The sequence below is a fragment of the Neopelma chrysocephalum genome, unplaced genomic scaffold (assembly GCF_003984885.1).
Source record: "Neopelma chrysocephalum unplaced genomic scaffold, ASM398488v2 Primary Assembly neopelma1_321, whole genome shotgun sequence".
In the NCBI taxonomy this organism is placed as follows: domain Eukaryota; kingdom Metazoa; phylum Chordata; class Aves; order Passeriformes; family Pipridae; genus Neopelma; species Neopelma chrysocephalum.
In genome coordinates this window covers 346,916-365,395 of record NW_020897984.1, presented here as the reverse complement: position 1 = coordinate 365,395, position 18,480 = coordinate 346,916, and the positions used below count along the sequence as shown (strand labels likewise).

Below are 18,480 nucleotides of genomic sequence, written 5' to 3'. Positions count from 1 at the left end.
AAAAATATATTGTATCTGTAAGATAAGACTCATTGTAAGGCCTTGTAACTCAGCTACTGCTGCTGGGCATAGCTGGTGTTCACCTGAAAGATGGTCATGTCAGGAGGCCTTCATAAAAAAGATCTAGGTCCTTTCTGACCTTTAGACTGCTATTTGGTATCAAGCTATGTAGAAGTCAGATAGCCCAGAGACAAACTGACTGTAGCAGTTGACTCCTTTTGAGTAAAGTGGAAGAAGTAAGAGAGCCACCAGAATGATGTGATTGAAGGCATAGGCGTGGCTCAATCCATGTATGGTTTTGAAGAGAGGGATGGGAATTGATTTGCAGAGCAGCAGAGAACAGAGGTAATGGCAAGGGTAGCACCAAGAAGCAAGGGTAGCACCAGGAAGAGCATTCTATTGTTAGAATGGGGAATTAGATGAGACCTGCCTGTGAAGCTATAATCTCTTTTTGATGGAGAGACAATTTTAAAAAATGGCCTTAAGGCCAATCTGTTCCTAATTTTTTCCCACCTTTCTCATGTGTTACCTGGTAAGCAGGCAGAGATGGTGGTTCTTGTCTCCCATTGCATCGGGTGTACCTGTTATATTCTGAAGCAACTCTTACTTAACTTCATTTTAATATGTTTCTCTTGTGATCACATCCTGTACTCTTTGGAGAACAATCTAGAAAATTGTTTGGGTTTTTTTTCCCTTTTCTGTTCCTTAAGGACCAAGCTTAACTATTGACACAGCCTGCTCCTCTAGTCTCGTCGCTCTGGAAAATGCTTATAAGGCAATTCATCATGGACGGTGCAGTGCAGCCCTAGTAGGAGGGGTCAACCTCCTGCTGAAACCCAACACATCTGTGCAGTTCATGAAACTGGGTATGCTTAGTCCTGATGGTGCCTGCAAGGCTTTTGATGTTTCAGGTAAGGCATTAGTACACAAGCTTGTCACACTGTATGAGAGAAACTTATTGTGGAGTCTATGACCAACTACTCTTTCAGTACAGCAAAGAGCTGGCCTCATAGTTGTTCTGAGGTGCACTGTTTGGGACATACCCTGGGCCTGATCTGTGTTGCATGTGGGGAAGAAACTGACACTGTATGGTTCATTCCTCTGCCACTGAGGAGAAGAAGTAGCTGTCTCTTGATGGAAACTTTCTATTACCATTTGTGATGAGCACTGTGCCTTTTTTCTAGGACGTGAATTTTTTTTTTAAAAAGAAATAGATATGTCATATTCTCAAAGGAGTCTATTGTAAGCAGTAGCTCAGGAATGAGATAATCTTACTGCAACAGTGTTTTGCAACATTTTACAAAGCAGAGCAGACTTAGAGACTCATTCTTCTCTCTCTGCTCTCAGGAAATGGATATTGTCGCTCTGAAGCTGCTGTCGTTGTTCTTTTGACCAAGAGATCTATGGCTAAGCGGATCTATGCCACAATAGTAAATGCTGGAATTAACACTGATGGCTTTAAGGAGCAAGGTAGGTCTTGAGCTGCTGAAAAGTGAGATACTGAGAGAACTGTTCAGTCGTGAGTCTTTGTCATCAAAAATGAGCAGTTGTAGGGTTCTTCTTTAGGTGTGTAAATGTTTTTTAGTGTTTATGCAGTTTTTTCTTTTTCTGTTTTGATAACGCAAAGTTCAGGGCCCTATTTTGTAAAGAAGTTGAAGGAGAGAAGTGGTGGTTTCTACTGTATGAAGTAACATCAATGTTCTGTTGCTAGTTTAACCTTCCTCAGGACATCTCTGCAGTAACTTCTGCACTGCTGGTAGAAATTTAGGTAGTGTTATGCCTGTAAAGCTCTTGTCCTACTGTTGTCCAACTTCTCCTGCTCTCCAGTTATGGAGACACCAAATTTCACATGTTTTGCTTAATCTACACATCTCCTAGTATTCTGTTAATCAGTGTCTTTCTACCCTAGTCTAAGTCATTGCTTTAGGTTTATTTCTGGCTTCTCTACTCTTCTTACAAAGAGCCTGAGAGGCTTACTGTGTTTGGTGTTAAGGACATGATATAAGTTCTGAAAAAGTCTTTATAGTTGTTTTTTGGGGGGTTTTTTTGGATGTGGTAGCCCCAAGCAATTGAAAGGGTGCTAAAATCATTACAGGAAGTACTTGATAGAGAGAGGAATTGACAGCAATTTTGATCCTAGGTGTGACATTCCCATCTGGAGAGATGCAGCAGCAGTTGGTCAGATCTTTGTACGTGGAATGCGGTGTCAAACCTGAAGAAGTGGAGTATGTTGAAGCTCATGGGACAGGCACCAAGGTCAGCATGGCCCTTTTGGGTTTGCCATGTTTTCTTCCCTTGCATCACTTGCCACACTTTTCCATTTAATTATTCATTGTTTTCCCAAAGTGAAATCTTTTTCCCTTCTACCAGTTAGTAGAATATGTTCTGTTTCATCGCTTCTGGATTTTACCCAAACACCATAATCTTTCCAATTTCTCTTTTGTGGTGTGTTTTGGAAGTGCTAGCTAATAGCCATTCTGATTCTCTTCATACTAGGTTGGAGATCCACAGGAAGTAAATGGCATTGTAGATGTCTTCTGTCAATGTAAGAGGGAGCCATTGTTGATTGGATCAACCAAGTCAAACATGGGTCATCCAGAGCCTGCCTCTGGGCTTGCAGCATTAGCCAAGGTAACAGGGGGCTCGAGAAAGAAAATATGGGAAAATGGGGAACACAACAGTGTGAGGGGTTTAAAGGTTTTTTTGTTTTATGGAAAATTTACAGTGATTCAGGGTAAAATCTTCACTTGTGATGATAAGAACTTGGATGTTTCTTAATCACTACTTGCTCCACACACCAATACTTGCAAAAGCTCAGGTGGCTATTCTGCAAACCACGAATGCCCAGGTGGCCCTCTGCTGTGTGCACACACACTTCAGTTCCCCCTTCCTACTGAATTCTACAGGAACATAACTCTGCTCAGTATAAAGGCTTTGTTAATCCTTATTTATCATTCATTGATCCTTACGCTGGACCTTCCAACAGAACTCTGCTGTAAGTCATTTAGGTTTGAGGCACATACAAGTGGAGAGCTTTCAATGTTTAGTGTAGCTGACAGTGACCAAAGATGAGAGGCAGTGTGGGCTTTCAGTGCCAAAAGAGCAGCTGATCCTTCTGGCTTTTTGTTGGGATTGTATCATTTCTTCCTCTTCTCTCTTAAATTGGCATGAAGCCAGGTGAGTTCTTTGGGATGAGGCTACCAGCTTGAATAACTGTCTGTCTTAGCAACGAGCCTGCTATCTACTGCTCTAGGCAGACAGTCATCCATTGGCTCTGGCTGCTAAACTGCTTAGCAGAGAGCTAGCTGATGTTCACACTTGTTTGTAAGCCTATTATCATAGAACCACGCAAACTGAAGTCACGTACGCTGCCACTGCTACAATTTTAGGCTCTTCAAAGTGGTTACTGTGACCTGAATACATACAACTTGCTGTGAATAGCCTCATCTGCAAATCATGGAGACAGCAGTGTCTGTCTGTCTGTAGAGGGAAGCTTACTTTTTTTTTTTTTAGCACCTTTATCTCTAACTGACACATTCTTCATAGAAGGAATGATAACTGAGTCGTAAAATAAACTTCTCAATCCATACTGTTGTATGTTTATAAGCAGTTTGTTTAGTGTGTTCCTGTGATCTGTCAGGACAGGATAAGTTTGAGGTACTGTTTCCCTCCCCACTACACCACAAGCCCAGTGTCTCTTAGACAATCACTGTCTTGGGAAGTCTGCAGTTTCTTTAAATGTTTTCTTCTAGAATTCCATAAAATGCTCCTATGTGAAATGTCAGGAAAACAGATCTTGAAAGTATCTGATTTCAGACTTGAAGAGAATCCATTAATTATATGGATAGGTAGGAATGAAACTAGGGCTTGCCAAGGCCACTTTAGTCAAATTCTGGTAAGGGAGGGAAAACTCACCTGCACCTTTGAACTACACTGACTGTACTGTACATTCAAACTTATGTAGAAACCATGGCAGACTTAAAAGTAAAAATATGTGTGCAGTGTAAAGCAACAGCAAGTTCAAAGTGCATAGGATTGTAAGTATAGGACAGTATGCATGAAAACACTTAGGCAGCAGCTTTAACCACCTTGACTGGAGTTGAAATCGTATATTTATTCTGGTTTTCTCCCAGGTAAACTGCCATGTCTGATAGTCAACTTGGAAGAACAGTTTCCAAACCAGAATCTTTTTCTCTGACCATTTTGGGGTGATGAAGGCACTGCCAAATATACAGAGCACAGAGTGTTTGGAGCTCACCTTGTAGTTTGTGACTTGCTGGGCTTGTGCCACAGAGGAGTGTGGGCTTGGTGTCATGGGGTGTATGTAGAGATGCTGATGAGAGAACGGAGCTCTTGCTTTTTTGGCACAGATAGTCTGTTCCTTACGCTGTTTCTGTACCTCCTTTTTGCTCTGCCCGTTCTGACCTGTCTGCTGTTCTTGCTTTTTTGGATTGAGAAGACAACAAATGCGTGTAAAGCAGCAAGCAAATTCCTTTACCAGTGCTCCGGTTTGATTCTTTTGCAGCAAGGCAGAAATAGTAGTACTTCGTTGTGATAAGGAAGGGCATTTGTAATTGTGTGTGACTGGGGAGGGATGAAGTGGAATGTGATGAAGGGATGGGATCTGAAAGGGGAGAAGGAAGACATGATAGTCTTAGTAACCAGGCTGCTTTTCCAGCAAGACTGCATGGCTTTCCAGTTAAAAAAGGGTCTGGAAGCTAAACTTAAAGCTACTATGCTCATCTTCCCTGCTGACTTCCTGCATGGACTTAAAATTTGCCTAGGTGGAACAGGTACTACCACAATAACATCAATAATGCTATTCTATGAAATGTCCCTTTATCCAAACATAGAGAACTGCTTTAGTGTATGCTACATGGTCATTTGTAGGAAACCAGTAACAACAAAAGAATGTTTGTCACAAGACAACGTGGAGCACAGAACACTGTTTTTCCTTTCAGGTCATTCTCTCTCTGGAACATGGGCTGTGGGCTCCAAATCTTCATTTCAATACCCCAAATCCAGATATTCCTGCCTTACAAGATGGCACTTTGGAGGTGGTTTGTAAACCAACACCAGTGAAAGGTGGCCTTGTCAGTATCAACTCCTTTGGCTTTGGAGGTGCTAATGCTCATGTCATTCTGAGGCCAAATAAGAACAAACACCAGCCTCTGGAGAGTTGTAACATGCCAAGACTGGTTCAAATTTCTGGCAGAACCCAGGAAGCTGTGGAAATACTAATTCAAGAGAGCAGAAAACATGGAGGATGCAGCCCATTTGTAAGCCTGCTCAGTGATATCTCTGCAGTTCCTGTGTCCTCCATGCCCTACAGGGGCTACACGCTGGTTGGCACTGAGAGTGACATCAAAGAAGTTCAGCAAGTTCAAGCGTCTGGTAGACCACTCTGGTACATCTGCTCAGGTAGGTGTGCAGTACTGGGTCCAGGCTTCTCCATTCCTCTGTAGATCTGGGGCTTGAGCAGTTGTATTCTGTGCTCTAATGTTGTTTTCCACTATAGCATGAGGAGATATTTTGCAGCTCTGCGATGTGTCTAGGAGACTTGTGTTTCCTGTATTTTATCAAAACTTTCCAACTTAACTATCTTCTGATGATAGTAAAGTCTAGAAAAAATAATAAGCTGTGCCTAATTTTGAGGATATTAAAAATGTGCAATGTTTTGCTCTTGGAGTTCTTTAACTGCCAGAGCAAGTGTGTTATGTCTGCTCCTGTTACGGAGTGTTACTAACGCTCACTTTCTCCATGCCCCTCCTACAGGCATGGGAACACAGTGGAAAGGCATGGGCCTCAGCCTTATGAAGTTGGATTTGTTCCGCCAGTCTATATCGCGTTCAGATGAGGCTTTGAAGAACACAGGCCTGAAGGTCTCAGACCTGCTTCTGCAAGCGGATGACAACACTTTTGATGACACTGTCCATGCATTTGTTGGACTAGCTGCTATTCAGGCAAGACTCAAATGGCTAGTGGAAGGGGGTCATGGACTCAATCCACATAAGCATGTTCTGCTAATGTGTCTTTCTGGCTGGTAACACATTATACCAGTTAATAGAAGCTTGTTTTGTGTAATCAGCAAATGGCAGCTGTTAGAAATATCTCTGGCAGTTTCAGGCTCTGCCATTTGCAAGATGCTTGGGCTAATATAGATCTGAACTGATTTGCATGTGTATCTGTGTGTATGTAGTGCAGTTTCTTCTTTTAAGAGACTAAGGAACGTCTTTAGGTTTTGTGTAAATGTTTGTGCCGAGGAGCAACGTTCCATTAAGTATCTTCTAAATTTTGTTCTGCAGATTAACTAAGTGATGCTAAATCAAGTCTCTTTTTAATTCTGAGTGTCAATATGGGATTCATGGTTTCTTTACAAACTAGAGGACAAGCTTTTAAAATAATGTGGAAAGCTGGTCTTGCCTTTTACTTTGTACAGACCTGAATAACCTGAATAACTTTGTACAGACCTGAGTAACGTTCTTGGCAACCTTGTGTTGTTGGAAATATTTTCCAGTGTAGTGGAAAGCTACATTGTGGAGAGGTCCAAACAATAGTGGAGCAGCATAACAATTTTTGGGATTGCTTTGAAAGTAGGATGGAGCTACAGTTGGGGGGGAGGGGGCGGTGGGAAGGAAGGCAGTGAGACCAAGAATGTCTGTACCAAAAAGCCATTTTGTTCTGTACTTGCTAGTGCTGTGTGCCTTTGAGGCCTGACACCTGCTCACTCGGGCATGGAATCAGTAATGGTACTTTTCCTTGCAGATTGCTCAGATTGATATGCTGAAAGCGGCAGGTTTGCAACCTGATGGGATTTTGGGACACTCAGTGGGAGAACTAGCTTGTGGCTATGCAGACAATTCCCTAAGTCATGAAGAAGCCATCCTCGCTGCTTACTGGCGGGGACGATGCGTCAAAGAGGCCAAATTGCCCCCAGGAGGAATGGCTGCTGTTGGTAGGTATCCCCTTACCACAAGAGTGATACAGGAAAATGCATCTGATTTCTGTATGGCATTGGGATAAAATTGGTCTCTCAAATGTGTTGATGGAAACTATAATTTCTGTAAAATTTTGGCCACTGTTGCCTCTTCTTTGTTTTCTTCTGATGTAGAACAGATTATGAAATATTTAAGTTGATAAAATGGTAGTGATCTGTGTCCTGGAATACATCAGAATTTTGGTAATCCATCCAAAATTTAAGTGGAAATGGAGGGATTCATTGTCAGGTGACCTGACAAGCCTGATAAATAGTCACCTTTAAAAGGTGAAAATCTAAAGCACTGGGGTTTTTGGCTCTTGGTAGATATATATCATGCACACACAGATGTGTGTGTATATATATATATATTCTTTTGTATTTAAAAAAAAAATTTCTGATTGTCTGCAAGAGTAATGAGATGTGAAGCTAGTAAGCCACTATTATGTAGTGAGCAACTGGCTAGTGGAACTTACTAATAGCACTTTAGACCTAATAACACTTAGGCATAAGCTTTCTCCTGAATAAGCTTTGCCTAGTATTTTTGTAAGTCATATAGTTTTGCCCACTGTTGGGTGAAATTTTGACGCAGTAGTTTTTCTTTGTGTTGTGGCTTCATAGTGACTTATATGTTTAAAAGTAAAATTATTATTGGTAGCACTGTTGTTCTTCTCTTTCTTATTGAACATAGTTGTCAATTAATATCTGAAACACTTAGGAAAAAAGCCGTTGCCGGTATGATGCAGTATGTTGGACTAGATCACTTGTTACAATCCTAGATTTCTTAATTTAAGTAAAATTACAAAGGACTAAGTAAATTACAGTCTTACCAAAGAACTTACCTTGGAGTCCTGCATATAATACGATTTTCACAATCTGATGTTGAGTTTAAGTTATTCCTGTGACTTGTATCCATGTAATGTATGACCAGATGCTGCATGTGTTAAGCTAGCATGCCACTAGAGTTTTTGATTTCTAGGGATATTTTGTGGCTCTCAGCAATGCAGGCTAGAACAGGGGAGAGAACACGTGAGCTTGACTCCTAGAAACTAAGGGCAACATGAGACAAAACAACCAATTCTGTAGCTTTGAAAGTGTGGGTGTTACCCCCATCCAATTCATTAATGGGAAGGTACAAAGATTTGGCCTTCTGTCCATGTGTTCAACATCACTGTGATAAATGTCATGTTAAAGCTCTAGGATAAATATCCTTGACTTTTGCAGAATCGCTTTTAGGGGAGGAGAGGATGTCTGTCCTTCCATTTTACAAAGTGCTGAATCGACCACAGTGACTGTGGAGTTTAAGGTTGCCTCCCCTCATGAAGCACAGAGCTAGAAACACTTCTGTTGTCCTGTGGTCTTCCTTCTGCAGGTCTGACATGGGAAGAATGTAAACAACGCTGTCCTCCAAATGTGGTACCAGCCTGTCACAACTCTGAAGACACTGTCACTGTTTCAGGGCCTCTGGTGAGCATGGAACTGATACAGTGTGTACTGGGATTGTGATTGGGATCTGTGAAGTTCGGGTGTGAAGAAAGCATGAAGCTCAGTTAGAGCTCAGCTGCTGGTAAAGGGGAGCTGGATTGAAGTGGTGGAGGGGACATGGTGCTTTGTGTAAACTTACACACTCAAATACTCTGAGAGGAAGTGATGTTAGTGCCTCAGTAAACTAGTAATAAAATATCTCTTATAGCCATGGGTGTAATGGGTGATAAATTATAAGACTGAGAAGGGCAATAACCTCATCCCAGCTATGGCTCCTCCTTAAGTGGCAAGTGATGAAGAGTGTGGGTGGAGTTCAGGGACTCATACAGATCCCCACGTTGTGTACTTTTCTCTTAGTTTGCTTATATTCCTCTTCCTAGGCCTCTGTGAATGAATTTGTAGCCAGACTGAAGCAGGATGGTGTGTTTGCAAAGGAGGTTCGCAGTGCTGGCGTCGCATTCCACTCCTATTACATGGCCTCCATTGCCCCTGCGCTGCTCGGTGCCCTGAGAAAGGTAACACTGCCAAACTGGGGCTCACGGGGCTTGTGCTCGGGCACCTGGGCTGAGTGTAGGTGATGTTGAGCTTAAGGGACTTCTTTCTTCGAGAGGAAGAGGAAATCTCTTGAAGAGCATGTAGACCTCTGTGAGACCTGTTGTTTGGCATCCTTTGACCCCAAGCAGAAGGATGTTCTAAGCCATCAAGCTGGGAAAAATGGCCTGCAAAAAGGAGGAGCTACTTGCTTTTGCTTTTCATGTTGTTCTCTATCCTGTTCCCCTTCCTTGTCTGTGTGTAGGTCATTCCACACCCTAAACCTCGCTCAGCACGATGGATCAGTACATCTATCCCTGAATCTCAATGGCAGAGTGATCTGGCCAGGAATTCCTCTGCAGAATACCATGTGAACAACCTAGTGAGTCCAGTGCTATTCCATGAAGGCTTGAAGCATATTCCAGAGAACGCCGTTGTAGTAGAGATTGCTCCACATGCTCTTTTACAGGTATTGTATTTGATTGTTTCAGTACAATACTATATTGATATGCTGCTGGAAGAAGGAGATTGGGGGTCTGAGGACTACGGAATACTGCTGCTTTTCTCTTTCTCCCCCCCCCCCCCCCCATTCTGAGAATGCTTTCTTCCTTCAGCAGTACTTTTGAACCTTTCCTGGTTTTAAAATGTTTTTTTTGTTTGTTTCTTTGTGGTTTTTTAGGGGGTGGTATATGTTAATATTTAAAGAAAAAATTAAAAAATCCCTAACACAGTACACTTCCTCATCTAGATATTCACATTACTGCTTTATTCATTGCTATGTATTTCAGATAGCTGACAGTCAGCTTTCTAAACTGCACAAAGAGTAAGAAAAGCATTTCATTGTTTGGATCTAATGGAGAGTTGTATGTGAAAATTGGGGTAGAGTGAGACATTCAAGACTTAACAGGCCTTCTCTATGACAAAATCTGTTACCATCTGTAAACTGAATTTGATTTGACATTTCTGTCTTACAGGGTGGTGGCTGGTTAGTGGTGTTTTCCCTTCTTCTCCTAGACCAAGTAGTCTGAGACTACAGGAGCTTGCTTTCTTCTAAACTCTTTTCTCTAATGAGATCTGATCATTACTCCTTTCTCCCCAACAAATAAGAATTGATCCTTGTGGAATTATCTCCATAGCAGAGAATGCAGAACATGAGGTGCATTAGGATGTACTTGCTCCACAGGATCAGTGGTGTGGTCTTATCCCTGTCCCTTAAGTTTTAAGGACTGGTCTTTTTTATTTGGTCTGTGACATGAAAGAGGAGAAAAGTCTTAAGGAGAATAATAGTTACTTGCAAATCAATGTTAATAGTTATACAATGCTTTTGAGTTTCAATCCAGTGTATATTTACTATGTCATGTTATTTATGCTTTGAAAGTGACTTGAAGCAAGAATTGGAGCAGACTTTTTAAATTGGGCAGATATTTTTCTCTATAAAGAGACTATTTACTTCATGTTAAAATCATCGAACAATTTTGGACTCTTAATGCAAGTGACTAAGATTTCATCAGCTGGGTTTGAAAGTGTTCTGGTTTTCTCTTCTCTCCCTTTTGTTTCTCATGTAAAAATCATGGGATCAAATTGAAGAGAAGATAGAAATTGGGTCAGGTGTTCAAGGCTGCATTTTCTGGTCTAATGACTTTTGCTTGGAAAATGCTTCAGACTAGAAAGTGCTGCTCCTGGGAAAGGAGTGTGTGCAAGTGGGAGGCATGAGAAGGTGACTTTGCAGTTCTTGTAAGTGCAGTTTTTGATTTCACTTGACAATCTGCTTGGGAAAGGGATATTTGTGTTTCAGCAGAATTACATTAATATTACCTAGGTTCTGCTCTACCAGATGTGCAGCAGCTTGAGTTGCTGGAAGGGTACTCTTCCCTGTTGCAGTGGTGTATGTTCTAGCAGCTAGCACAGAACTCTTGGCACAGAAACATAAATGGTTTGAGATCTGTAGAGGAAAATTCAGAGACAATAAGTAATGCCTTCCACTGGTGATTTATGGACTCTACTTGACCAGGCTATCTTGAGGAGAACTTTGAAACCAACTTGCACCATTCTACCTTTGATGAAGAAAGAGCACAAAAATAATTTGGAGTTCTTCCTAACACAGATTGGAAAGATTCATTTAACTGGGTAAGGAGACTAACGGAGGAGGGTGAGTGGGATAATAGAAGGCAATTCAGGTCTCTTCTCTAGCATGCATGTCTTCACAAGGATTGAAATACTCCTTCAAGAAACCTGGGGAAAAAATGGGGTGTACATTTGTGCTTTACATGTTCACTTAGGAAGTGTTCCTTTGGGTTAGAGACTGCTTGGGCTGGGAAGGTGCCTTTTAAAGATAAGTCCCATTTAAAGGCCTAGGAAATCTGGAACTAGCCCTTGGAAATAAACTTCACATCTTGTAGACTATTAAAATTACAAATTTGACTGCAGTAAGTGTTCATGGTACTCTTGGAGACATCTCAGACATGGAGTCCAAGACCAATTACTGCCTGACCTCTAAGTATTATGATCAATTTTTTTTCCCCTACTTTTTCTCCCCATCCCTTCTCCCTGCCGTCCCTTCCCACATTATCTTGATTCTTTATGTCTTCCTAGGATAAATGTTTTTGGAAATAACTTGTTCCCATCTGTGGAATACCCTGTCCCTGTGGGAACACCCCTCATTTCTCCATACATCAAATGGGACCATAGCCAGGACTGGGATGTTCCAAAAGCTGAAGACTTTCCAGCAGGTTCCAAAGGCTCTGCATCTGCTTCAGTCTACAACATTGGTGTGTTTGTCTTTTTGGGGTGGTTTTTTTGTTTGTTGTTTTGTTTTTTCTTTTTTTTGTAAAACTAAGAAAAAGATACTCAAAGCAGCATCCTTGAAGCCATTGTCTGAAGCCTAGTGTTTGGTTTGGATTGAAAAAAAAAACAGATCTACTTCTGAAATAGAATGAAAGAACATGAACAGAGTAGACTCTGAATCAGACTAAGAGCAGTTTTGAGGGCTGCATTTGTCAGACAGGATAGTTGGGGAAACACCTAGAACCTGTTGTAGATGCTGAGGGGAAAAGATGTCTTTATTAGTGTTTTTATTATTTTTATTCTGCTCTTTATTCTTTGACAGATGTGAGTCCTGAGTCTCCTGACCACTACTTGGTTGGTCACTGCATTGATGGCAGAGTTCTGTACCCGGCAACTGGGTACCTGGTGCTGGCTTGGCGAACACTGGCACGATCTCTTGGCATGGCCATGGAGCAAATGGCTGTGATGTTTGAAGATGTCACAATTCATCAGGCAACTATCCTTCCCAAAAAGGGTGAGTGAGGAGTGCTGGCACAACTGTGCCAAAACTGTGTAATGAAGGTGAAGGGATTGGGAGGAAAGGAATGCATGGGAAAAGTGAGGAGGAATGCAGGAAAGAGACTATAAAGAAGAGGGCAGCATGACTGAATAAAAAAGTGAATTTCTACAGTCAAGTGGTACATGTTATAGTCACCTTTATTACATGTTGTGAACTGTGAGTCTGGAGATAGTGAAAGAGAGTTCTGCTTGAAGATAGTAGCAGTGAATGACGTCACGGTCCTGTCTTCAATGTTTTTTGCAGGATCAGTACAGCTGGAAGTAAGACTCATGCCTGCATCCCGCTGTTTTGAGGTGTCGGGAAATGGAAATCTGGCTGTGAGTGGTAAGTGAAGGAAGTGTAAGTGTATATACTGTCTTAGTAAAATCCATTATTTATGAACAAGGATAGTGATTATTCTTCTTGTTACTGTGCCCATCAGGGAAGATTTCCCTCCTAGAAAACACTGCTCTGAAGAACTTCCATAACCAGCCAGATGCCTTTCAGACTCAAGTAGACATGAACTCAAAGTCTGGGCTCTTGAAAGAAGATGTTTATCAAGAGCTGCATCTGCGTGGATATAACTATGGACCAACTTTCCAGGGTGTTCTAGAATGCAACAGTGAAGGTGAATTTACTTTCAAAAGAAGCATGATGACCATGGATATTGTAATGATGACTGTTTGATCTCTTAATTCCATTTGTGCTAACAGTTCACCTGACTGTGCTTTGTGTGGTAATTACACTTTTTGTGATAATGGAGAACAACCAGGAATTCTGATAATGGTTTTTCCAGTGCTCTATTTCCAATGTGGAACTGACTGTTGGAGTTTACAGGGGAAGCTGGGTACATACACCAGACTTGGCATGTAATAAAAAGTGACATTCTGGCATCTGTTGAACGACCAAATAGTGAGGCTTTCTATTCCTCTTCTGCAGCAAGCGCAGGGAAGGTTCTGTGGAACGGGAACTGGGTGACCTTCCTCGACACTCTGCTACATGTGCTGATCTTAGCTGAGCCTGGCCGCAGTCTGCGCTTACCCACCAGGATTCGTTCAGTCTCCATTGACCCAGTGCTGCATCAAGAGCAGGTGTGCCAATACCAGGACAATATAGAAGGTAACGTCTCATGCTTGAGTTTTGCTGGTTGTTTTGACTGCCGTGTGGGTGAATGGATGAATTCCTAGGTAGTAGGATGGACTTTGGGGGGCCCTCTTGGTCTCCAAGCTATTCTGCAGCTCTATAAGCATGTAACAGCTTGACACTGTTCATCAGATCACCTGGAACAAAATATTTGTGTTTTCAAACTTATATTTCTTTCCTGACTTTCAGCTTTTGAAGTTGTTGTGGACCGCTGTCTTGACAGCCTTAAGGCAGGAGGTGTTCAGATCAACGGCCTTCATGCTTCTGTGGCACCACGCCGACAACAGGAACGGACCCCTCCCACCCTGGAAAAATTCTGCTTTGTGCCCTACACCGAGAGTAACTGTTTGTCTTCCAGTGCCCATCTTAAGGCCTATCTGGAGCACTACAAAGGTAGAGTGGAATTGGTTTCTTGTCACGCTAGGGAAATCCTCCAGCCTGATAGAAGTGGCTGTTCATACTACTTGAGAACATCCAACAAATGAGTGTTGGTCTCTGTAGAAGGTAAAGTCTCTGTAGATAGGTAAGGTGACGTGTTTGTTCCCCTTTGATTGTGGGCACAAGAGCATATCCAAAAAGAGAAAGTGATTAAGTGAAGCATGCAAAAAAAAATTGTTTGCTACAAGAGTAGAATAGGAGCAGTTCAGTCTGTTGTGAAACTGGTAGCTAAATACAGTGCTCTTGGATGGGGAAACACCCACTCAGCTCATCACTTTAAATGCCTTTTCATCAAAGGGAAAAAAAAACACTTTAAAAAAAAAGTTTTTATTCTAGTAATGAATTTTACTTTACCTTGAGACAGTAATTTCATCATACAATATTGGTAAAGTGTCTTCATGCTTATTCTTAGATTTGGCAATAGATTTCAAAGATTTTCCCTTTTTTTTTTTTTTCCTTAGTTTCCCCTGCAGTGTCCAAATACTGTCCCCAAAAATTTTTTTACATATGCTGTGGTAAAAATATTTTCTTTTTTGTAATCCCGTTCCTGATATTAGTCAGGATGAGCTATTTCCCATTGATTTATAAAGCAGAAAAGCATTTTAGTATTTTTTATCTGCAGAAACTTAAAATTTCCCTCCACAGGCTCCCTAAGTCAATCAGAAGTTTTCTGTTAGTTGCCCTCTTGCCACAGGTAACTTTAGTGGCTTAGTTTGTCTTGCCCCAAAGCCTGCTTGTTTGGGGCCTGCCACTACTGCACAATACATCATCTTGTGAATGTCCAGAGGCTGCACTGTACCTGTGTGACTGGGCTGATGATAGAGGATGCTGTAATTTGTGGTGCTGATCAGCTGGTGTAGCAAATGGAGGCAAAGAGGAAAAGAAAAATTTTTTGAAAATCTGACTCTTCCTTTCATTTCCCCTTCTATTCCATAGGTCTGATCCAGAACTTACAGTCTAAGGTGGCAGTGCATGGGGTCAAACTAGTCATCCCTGGACTAGACACTGCAGTGGCTGCTACACAGTCCTCACCCAAACAGAAGGGCCTTCAGCATATCCTTGCTGAAATCTGCCGTCTGGAACTGAATGGGAACCTCCATTCTGAGCTGGAACAGGTTGTGACTCGAGAGAAAATGCACTTCCAGGATGACCCTCTTCTCAGTGGATTGCTAGATTCTGTGGAGTTGAAGACTTGCCTGGATGTGGCAGTGGAGAACATGATCAGTCATAGGATAAAGATAGTAGAGGTTAGTTGGAAGCCTGGGATAGGACAGTAGCTAGTGTTTCTAGGCCTTCCAGTAACCTGATTGCATGCTTCTGTTGTTCTGGATATCATTCAGATAACATTCATGTTTCAACTTGGTTTCTCCTTTTCCTTCCTCTTTTTCTCTCAGGCTATTGCAGGAAGTGGACAGCTGTTCTCTCGTGTCAAAAGTATTCTGAATACTCAGCCCCTGTTGCAGGTGGACTACATTGCCACTGACCGCATCCTGGAAAACCTTTCAGCTTATGAAAAAGAGCTACAAGATGCTGGTGTTCTCTCTAGCCAGTGGGATCCATCTAGCCTTCCTTCTGGAAATCTGACCAACGCTGACTTGGTGGTGTACAACTGTTCAACAAGTGTTCTAGGGAACACCACTGAAATCCTCTCTAATTTGGCAGCTGCAGTGAAAGAAGGAGGGTTTGTTTTGCTACACACCCTTCTTAAAGGAGAAACTCTTGGGGAAGTTGTCGGGTTCCTTACAAGCCCAGATCTGCAGCAGAAACACAGCTTCCTGAGTGAGGTAAGCCTCCTGGAAGGGCAAACACTTCCTTGGTGGGTAGCCTGGAGTCCCCTGCCTTCAGACGCTCTGATGGTGAATGTTGAGTAGGTGTCGCTTCCACACCTTTCCATTGAGACCTTCTGCAGAAATATCTAATAAACACTTCTTCAGAAGAGAGGACTTGTGAATTACTACATATTAGGTTGAGAGAGTAAACTGTTGCTTCAGTCAGGAAAGCCTTTCTTAATGCATTGAACATTATTCATTGTCAGTGTTTATCTGTCTAATCTGTGTGAAAACAGTGGCCAGGACAATTCCTTTTTAGTTAAAATACTGTGCTGCATTGTTGGGTGGGGTATAGCTTTATCACTGTAGGATCCTAAAATGCTTCAGTATCAGAATATCCCTCTTCCTTTTGATATCACTGCTGGGAGTGAGACTTTACAGACTAGTTAAGTTCTTCTAACATTAAAGTGCTCCAGGAAGGAAGACTTTTCTCTTGTACTCTTTCTTCGTCTTTTCTTCCCTTCCTCCTTCCCACTTTATCTGATTCCATAATGAGATACAGTAAAATAAGCCCTGAGAAGTTGGGGAAGGGGGAGCAGGGTATCTGTGCTATATCTTCAAACCAGTATATTATGCAGATTAACTAGTGCCAAAGCTGGCACAAGAGGAGGAGAGTGAATGGCAAGAGTAAGGGTGGGAAGTGGGACATCACCTTCTCTTGGCAGCTGTTAGACTAAGCAGTAATGGGAAATTGTGCCTCTACTGAACTTTCCTATTCTTCCTGATTTGAGGGGATTTAGCCTCTCAGCTCTCTTCTTTTAGAATAAGAAGAGAGCAGCACTTCTAATAGTTTAAGTTTTTTGTTTATAATTCTGGAGTGGGTAGTTGGATTTTGAATTTTTCAATTATATGGATTCTAGCCCTTTACTTTTTGCAAAGATTTTTTGAGGGGATTTGAGAAGAAAGGGTGATCCTTTGCTTTGCAACTTTCCCAGTAAAGAAGGGGATAAAAAGACACTTAGATGCTACTGAAGATGATAACATAAAACATAGATCTGTCATAAATGTCAGTAGCCTGGTGTTACCAAATCCCTCGGATAAGATATGTGAGCTGAATGCACCTTGTCTAAAGAAAATGATACAAGGCAGGCAAGAGTGGGCAGGACTTAATATAGTTCTCAAAGTTTTCTAGATACAGTTGCTGTCCCTACTCCTTGATGTAAGGGATCACACTTCTGCTGGTTTGTGCCTAGCATATGAAAAGTAAATGGATGCTTTCCTGAGAGCCTGCAGTCATATTTCTTTCATTCACATAGTAGAGCCTGAAGTGTTTCTGGATATGCCATACATGCATTTTCATTCTTTTTTTCTGAAATACCATTTCAGTGTAAATTAGGTATATAGGTGCTTCTTCCCTGCTAGTGTTTGGGTGCTTCTCCCCATCTCCCTGCAGACAGGGCTCTTGTGACATAGACTAGACACACTCAAATACCCTGTGGGATTTGATGGCATGGTCACTGCTCTGGGTTTTGCATACCTGGTAGTGCTAAGACTAGTTCCCTAACAAGGGCTTTGATATATTTGTACTCCTGCTTTTTGGAGATCCTTTAGGGAAGAAGGAGTAGTCTAGATGTGGAAATATACTGTTATGTTAATTAAACATATATTTGTATCAAGACAATACAGAACAGATGCCAAGTTTTCAAGCAAAAGGAAGTAAGAGGTGGACAGGGCCTGTTATTTCTGGTGAAGTTGTCTTTAAGGAGTCTCAATGTGAAGTATAGATGTGACTTGTAGTTTTAATTGACTCTTGATTTTGCTCTTATATTGTTACTTTACTTGATTTGACAGGCACAGTGGGAGGACTTATTCAGCAAAGCCTCACTGAATGTAGTTGCCATGAAGAAGTCATTCTTTGGCTCAGTTATTTTCCTGTGTCGCCGGCAAGCCCCTGCCAAAATACCCATTTTTCTGCCAGTAGATGAGACCAATTTTAAGTGGGTTGAATCGTTAAAGGTAAGAATCCCTGTGTCCTGTGTATCTGAATTTCCAAATCATTATACTTTCTAAATGAGATATTTAGTAGTGTTAAAACAGGAGTGTGTGTGTGTTCAGTTGCTTTTCATAAAATAGAAGTTATTCATCTCTGCCAAGGATATGAGGTCTATTTTCTCTGTGGTTCCTGGTAAAACAGTTTGGGGTTTGTCCTGTAGGAGGTCTTGGCTGACCCATCAGAGCAGCCTGTGTGGTTGACTGCCACCAGTTGTGGGAACTCAGGAATTTTGGGAATGGTGAACTGCCTCCGCCTTGAAGCAGAAGGCCACCGAATCAGGTATGTAAGCATGCCCTTGAGCCATATTTGGGAGATGAGGTATTTCTGTGTTAGTTTCTTTCCAGGCCTTTACCAAAATAAACAAAATGACAACTGGTATCTTCCAGGTGTGTGTTCATTTCCAACTTGAACTCTTCATCAGCTGTCCCACCCACGAGTCTTTCTTCTCTGGAGATGCAGAAGATTGTTCAGAAGGACCTGGTGATGAATGTGTATCGTGATGGAAAGTGGGGCTCCTTCAGGCATCTCCCACTGCAGCAAGGTAACTCCTCTAAGGTCTGAGGATTGCTTGCAAGGTCTTGAATCTGAATGAACTTTGAATAGAAAATGAGTAGCTATTGTTCCTACAGTTACCTTTTATTATTATTTTAATGGATGATTTTGAATTCCTCTGCTGCAGCTCAGAGCAAACAGTGGCATGCTCTGATATCAGGAGGAGGGATGGACTGTTTAGAGTATCAGTAGTATTGCAGAGTAAGAAAGA

At 41.8% G+C, this 18,480-nt stretch overlaps 1 protein-coding gene across 1 annotated transcript in view; it reads left to right on the top strand.

The window, feature by feature from the left end:
- Nucleotides 1-18,480, top strand: part of FASN (fatty acid synthase) — a 43,355-nt gene that overhangs the window by 9,153 nt on the left and 15,722 nt on the right. Inside the window, exons 5-26 of the mRNA XM_027705243.1 lie at nt 711-911; nt 1,348-1,470; nt 2,141-2,256; nt 2,497-2,631; nt 4,962-5,421; nt 5,776-5,963; nt 6,766-6,955; nt 8,349-8,443; nt 8,842-8,976; nt 9,258-9,461; nt 11,004-11,119; nt 11,585-11,760; nt 12,099-12,290; nt 12,579-12,659; nt 12,757-12,942; nt 13,254-13,433; nt 13,647-13,850; nt 14,832-15,142; nt 15,290-15,679; nt 17,516-17,680; nt 17,878-17,996; nt 18,104-18,258. Coding sequence (XP_027561044.1) covers nt 711-911; nt 1,348-1,470; nt 2,141-2,256; nt 2,497-2,631; nt 4,962-5,421; nt 5,776-5,963; nt 6,766-6,955; nt 8,349-8,443; nt 8,842-8,976; nt 9,258-9,461; nt 11,004-11,119; nt 11,585-11,760; nt 12,099-12,290; nt 12,579-12,659; nt 12,757-12,942; nt 13,254-13,433; nt 13,647-13,850; nt 14,832-15,142; nt 15,290-15,679; nt 17,516-17,680; nt 17,878-17,996; nt 18,104-18,258 — 4,122 coding nt within the window. The remainder of the gene's footprint in view (nt 1-710; nt 912-1,347; nt 1,471-2,140; nt 2,257-2,496; nt 2,632-4,961; nt 5,422-5,775; nt 5,964-6,765; nt 6,956-8,348; nt 8,444-8,841; nt 8,977-9,257; nt 9,462-11,003; nt 11,120-11,584; nt 11,761-12,098; nt 12,291-12,578; nt 12,660-12,756; nt 12,943-13,253; nt 13,434-13,646; nt 13,851-14,831; nt 15,143-15,289; nt 15,680-17,515; nt 17,681-17,877; nt 17,997-18,103; nt 18,259-18,480) is intronic.